The sequence below is a fragment of the Eptatretus burgeri genome, chromosome 16 (assembly GCF_056783735.1).
Source record: "Eptatretus burgeri isolate ZD-2024b chromosome 16, Ebu_testis_v1, whole genome shotgun sequence".
Lineage (NCBI taxonomy): Eukaryota > Metazoa > Chordata > Myxini > Myxiniformes > Myxinidae > Eptatretus > Eptatretus burgeri.
In genome coordinates, this window is record NC_140976.1 from 10,757,049 (window position 1) to 10,763,048 (window position 6,000).

Sequence of the window (6,000 nt, forward strand, 5' to 3'; positions counted from 1 at the left end):
ATATTTTTTGAACAACAGGGGTGAGGAGGATTGGTGGTGCAAAGCCAGAGATCTTTTGCTCCCCAAAGATACCCTGATTTCATGTTTTCAGGCTTGGTTCATCATCCATTGTTATGCAAGACCAGCTCACACAATTTCTCGTTATTCTTTCAACATGCTGCTCTTCTTTCTTCAGTTTGGGATACTTTTTGCATGTATATGTAAATATTTCCCTTTTTTATTCTTTCTGTTGTCTCTCTTGCCTTCCTTTGCCCTGGCAGGATGCCCCTTGTGTGATAACAATGAAGGATTCTTTTGGAATAAAGTTAGAGGACAAGACAGAACTGTGCACAGACCCAGCCACAGCCAACCAACCTAATGAATCCAAAGCTGACACCACTATTTCATTTGAAAAGAATGGTGTATCAGAAAGCGGTGGGATATCTGCACTATAAAAGTTAATTTGTATATTTGTTTGTTTGTTTATTTGTTTATATATGCTTCAAAAACTAAAACACTACTGAACCAAATACAACCAAATTTTGTATGTTGCCTAAGGGTACCCCAAGTATGGTTTCTGTCTGGGTTGCATATCTGGGGGAGGAAGACCCCAATTCTCTGTGTAAGTGTATCGCGTCGCTCCACCCAGTGGTATCTGTTATTACAAATCTTTTTTGGAAAAATAAAGTTTAAACAACTTAACAATTTGGATTATGGTGATGTTGAAATCTGAGTGAGAATAATTTGAAATTTTCAAAATGTTTCATTTCATTCATTTTAAGCAGAGGTTCCAACCAAAGCATCCAACACTGAGTGATGTTTGCTCACACCATGTATAAGCAGCAAGGATAGTTGAGGAAGGTGATGTTGGCTGACTTCCAAGCAGATGGAAGATTACCTCGAACAACTTATTGAATGAATAGAGCAGAATGTTTGTGAAGTACAGCATATTTTCTTTTGATCAAATTTGCCGGCAAAGCAACGGGTAAAACTTCATAGTATGTATGTTACATATATATGTATATATATTGTTGTAGAATTCTGCCCGCCGGCGTGCGGACGACCACGTCTGACCAATAGCGGTCGCTTCGCCCACCGAACGGACAATCCAGTCGCGGCTTTCCGGATCAACGCCGGAAACCAGCCACGGGTGTGTTTGTAACCACACCACAAACTTGTCCGCACTCTACCCGCGCGCTACCGGGTCCGATCGCCAAATCTTCGATTTACCTAATTATTCGCACGGGTAGGTTACCGAGAGATTGTAGCTCAACGGGACCACTTGGAAACGAGCCACTTAAGCAGCTCGCTTCCTTTTGGGATAACCGAGCGGGGTATTATCGCGCAGTCCCATTGGACCCGATCACTTTACCGGCTATTTAAAAACCAACTATATTCCGAGTGCAAGATGGGGCAGTTCAATGAGGGAATGGACGCAAGAACAGGTTTACATTCACACAAGGACATTTATTATAATAAAGCACGTATGCAATTAAACAAGGCAAAACACGTATGCAATTATACAGCAACAAAAGAACTACAACCATCTACTTATTATGCACAGTCACTTGCACTTAACAGCAGTTCCAACTTGTTAGACGGGCCCACGGACACACGTACGCACACACACACACACCCAATAAATGGTGGTAGAGGCCTTTAATAACGAGCTCCAGCTCGGAGGACAGGTGAGCTGAAATCCAGAGCCTATCTCGAACCTCTCCACCTCGTATGGGTGGTCTTCAAGTTGTTCTGACCCGGGCTCCAGCGAGTGCAAGCTGGATCCAATCGCCGTGAGCTGCGATCCTTCCCGAGCTCCCACGAATCCTCCCGCACTTCTCAACACGTGCTGGTGAGACGAGGCGCCGATCCTTCCCGTCAATGCGTCGCTTCCCTGAGGAATCCACCTCCACGAAGAGGTCGATGAGTCGCACCAAGCCGGGAACCAAAATGGAGAACAAAGAGCTCCACAAACCAAAAAGAAGAAGCCACCGTTTACAGCTCGAGCCGAGCAACCGGCTCAACTTCCTTCCAAAACAAAGGAGCTCGAAGCAAAAAGCTCTCCCGAGCCAAACAGAAGCCGAAGCTCACTGAACCACCAAAGCAAAAAGCTTCCGAAGGCCTCAACCCTAATGCAAGCAAAGCTGGACCCGACAGTCTGCTGATCGACTCCCCTCAACTCCCTCCTCCAACTCTGCCCACGAACAAAAGAAAAGATATCCTCTTATCCTTCTCCCGCCCTTCCCCCGCTCCCGGCGTGACTCGTGACTCATGCCCTCGTGCTCCATCCCCCGCTCATCCACGGGTGGGAGGGAGTTGTTGACATCATGAGTCACGGGACAGCAGGGTGGTTCTTCCTCTTCGCAGAAGAGGGGGAGGGATGTCTCCATTGTTCGTTCCCTAACTATTAAATCGATCCACAGTGCATCTAATCGATTTCTGAACATTTAAACAATGAAAGGTGAGCTATCTAGGGAACAAGCACTTATCGACATAGCTGACTAAAGGAACCTGTATGTTGTGTGCAATCGAATTCCCAAATTCGTAACACTACCCCCTCCCCTTTTTATAGGTCAAATTACTCGTCCCGAGTCGTCAAATTTTCATGTGACCAGCATGTCTAAGTTTTCCCCTGTACGTTCTACCTTCGGATCTCTGAGTGCGACATTTCTTTATACGTGTCCCAAAAATAAATAACCTAATGCACTGCGTAACTACCTAAACAAACTCTCACAGACTCATTCGGACAACTTAACTAAAATTGCCGGCGATAAAACAAACATCCAGGTGGGGTTCCACGTATTTACAATTTTCACTCAACTTATCCATTACTTAACCATGAGCCAGGACTTGTGATCTGTGAAAGGGGAGAAGGTAAAAGTCGTTTCAAAGTCCATTGATGCAGGGGAATGGATGGAGATGGTCGCAAAACACAAATGAGCATGATGGATGCATGGGCTGCCTGCAGGGCAGTCCTTGCAAAACTGGATGGTCCTGGTGCACATGGTGATGGATGGACACAGGGGCAAACACAAACAAGGGCTAGCAGGCATGGGGTCATGGCAGAGGCAGGCAAACGAGGTATGGCAAGGCAAGTCTATGCAGAACAGGCAGCTGCAGCACAACAGGCCGGCAGGTGAAGCTGGCCGGCCTTTGGTTTGATTCCATCAGGTCTGAAGGGAGTGCAGTGGTACTGGCCGCTTTGAAGGCGTGCTCAGACCAAGCCTACTGTCTCCCCCCACTCTATCGCCTTTGCCTGTCTCTGTCCATACCCACTCCCTTAATTTGCCACACAACACAACAAAATTTATCCCCTGTTTATTTTTATTTCCCTTTTATAATCGTCTCCCTAACCCCCTTTATCGTCTCTGTCCTTCTAACCTATCCTGTCAATCTAACCTACTCCCAACCCCTACATTCCCTCTCTGGAGGGGAATAGGGAGAGACTAGCATCCTGTCTCGAGGCCCAACAAAGCCTCAGAATGGCCTCCTCAGAGTTTAGCAATCGACCAAGGTCAGTCCAGCGGCCTACAACGAGCGAAGGGATGGATGGTGCGAAGGGGTACATCTCCTATCTACCCTAACATTCATTAACCTGAAACTACCCCGGGGCTTGCCAAAAACGCCTCATATTTTAAAACTATCGGTTCCAAAAACCATGATTCCCGTCGCCTGTGTTGGTGTCCATTATAAATTTGGGTCGTGCCCTCGCACAATTTCCTGGCTGGGCAGCGTGACAATTGGCAGGAACTCCCCCTCTGCCGAACTCTAACCATGGCACCCCCAGGCCCGCAGGCTGCCTACGAGCCTAGCTGCTCCCTACAACGTGGCGGGTTGCCCTCTCTGGCATTGCCCCCCTCCGATGCCCACGTGTCGTGTTGCTGCCTCGGGTCCCTTTCCGAGGGTCGCCCGTGCCCACTACACTTCCCCCGTGGCATTCTGGCGCTATGGGTCCCGTTTCCGACGGGTCGCCTGTGCCCATTACACTATCCCGGCCCCTCTTGGGCCCTTGGCCTACTCTGGCCGACTAGTCCAGTGCCCGGGGTGCCCACTAAACAAAACTCACCTTTCCACAGCCACGCTCCCAGCCGGTCCATGAACTCTTGCACCCCTCCAAACGGGTTTCATGCCTTCTCTCGACACGAACAACAAAACGACCTCCTTTTAGTAAATTTAACTACCCACTAACTAACATTAAACGACTGACCCCGGAGTCTCTTGGGTGGGAATCACTCCTCCCCCCAATCAGTCATCGCACCATGCATACCACATTCGCTCCACTCACACACTTGGGCCCGCTGTCACACACTCACTCATTGTACACTTTTCACTCTTTTCCACTCACACCAACACTCCACACTGCCATTCTTCCTAATTAAATCCCCTGACTAACTCGTGCTCCCTCGTCATCCCTTAAAACTCATGCACGTTCCATTTACTCTACGTAGCTAAGCTACATCTCCACTTCACATTTCCAGTCTGTCCACGTCTCCAAAAATCCCAAAAATTCCCTGTTCCTAAATCTAAACTGAAATCACTCTGACTAATCCATTCCACAGGCTCCATGAGGCTTTGTCCCTGCCCCATGAAGCCAGTCTAACTATCGCTAACCCATCCCCCGAACTAGTACTTCCTGTGCCCCCTAAGCAAGGGGGTATTCCACCCCCTGCCTGGGGCTCGTGTCCACTCGAAGTGGCGAGGCTTGCTTTTCTCTCTCTCTATTTTTCTATGCGCCCACCAGCGCGGCAACTCGCAACCTGCGCTCTTTTCCGTGACGTCATGGCAGCTGCTCGCGTTTCTCGTACCTCATCCCTTATCGGACGGTACCATCCGGCAGGGATTGCCCTCCTGCCGGATTCCAACCATGCAGCCACCACGTCATCCTGTGCATCCAAAGCAAACTCGCGTTTTGAGGGGTTCCTCACGCGAACACATGTGCTCTGCTCGTCGGAGCTTTACAAACACGCTCGCGTGGGGAACCCATCCGGTCCAAATCCATTATCCAGCCTACCTTCTGTCTGTCTGCGGGGTCGGCTCGAATCCACCGCAGCGTTTCCGGACCGGGTCTCACTCGCGCAGCCGCGCAAACCCGGCATGGTCCCCAAAACAGCTACGGCTGCTACTCGGCCTTTGTCCCTCATCTGTCGCAATCGTCGTCACCATTCAACGCGCACACTCCTGCTTGCCACGACACACACACCTCACCATTACACTAGGACATGCGGTTGCGGTCTCCCGCATGCTAACCGCCATCTCCCTCTCATACCGCCACCTCGCACAGGCGGTCTCTCACACATCGCCTTTTACTCACACACGCGGTGCCTCATCCACACACGGTGCTTCATCCACACCATGCGTGCTGGAAAGCACGCATTTCGGCACACTCGCAAACACACATTTCGACACCACACACACCGGAACAACCATGCTGGGAATTTAGCACCACCACAAGGGGTCCCAGGGTTTCCATAACCCCCAATCTCCGCGTGCACCCGTTCCCCTCACTCATCCGCTCCACCTCGCAAAGCTCGACCGGACCCACCTGGTCATGATCTGCTTCAAGGGGGCACATTCCCTCCCCTCGTTCCTGAAGGAGGCTATCCAGCTGCTTGCACGGGGTCACGACACCTTCCCCGAGCTCCCCCTCATGGTCCCCCGCTACGTGTGTGTGTGTGTGTGTGTGTGTGTGTGTGTGTGTGTGTGTGTGTGTGTGTGTGTGTGTGTGTGTGTGTGTGTGTGTGTGTGTGTGTGTGTGTGTGTGTGTGTGTGTGTGTGTGTTCGTTTTTAGTTTCTTCCACCCCATCCAATTCATCCTCTATCTCCCGTGTCTCTGTTTCCGTGACTATTTGCGTTTCCGTCACCTTGTTCGTTTCCTTCGTCTCCACTATTATTTCTGCCATCATCACCTCGTGTCTCGTCTTACACGTTTCGGTCTCCCCTTTTAATTTTTCCCTCTCCGTCACCGTCACTCTCTCTCTGCCGTTACGAGTCTCGTCCAACACATCTCCCGTATTATTTTGT

At 50.0% G+C, this 6,000-nt stretch overlaps 1 protein-coding gene across 8 annotated transcripts in view; it reads left to right on the forward strand.

The window, feature by feature from the left end:
* LOC147010504 (lethal(3)malignant brain tumor-like protein 2) overlaps positions 1-6,000 on the forward strand; it is a 76,243-nt gene that overhangs the window by 23,831 nt on the left and 46,412 nt on the right. For 6 of the 8 annotated variants that reach the window (XR_015052482.1, XM_085860043.1, XM_085860049.1 and 3 more), the window contains one exon: positions 261-414. The exons of the other annotated variants lie outside the window; for them this stretch is intronic. Coding sequence is in view for 4 of the 6 variants with exons in the window: in XM_085860043.1 (XP_085716169.1) it covers positions 261-414 (154 nt within the window). In the remaining 2 variants the exon portion in view is untranslated. Of the gene's footprint in view, positions 1-260; positions 415-6,000 lie in introns of those variants that run through there. 8 annotated transcript variants of the gene reach the window in all.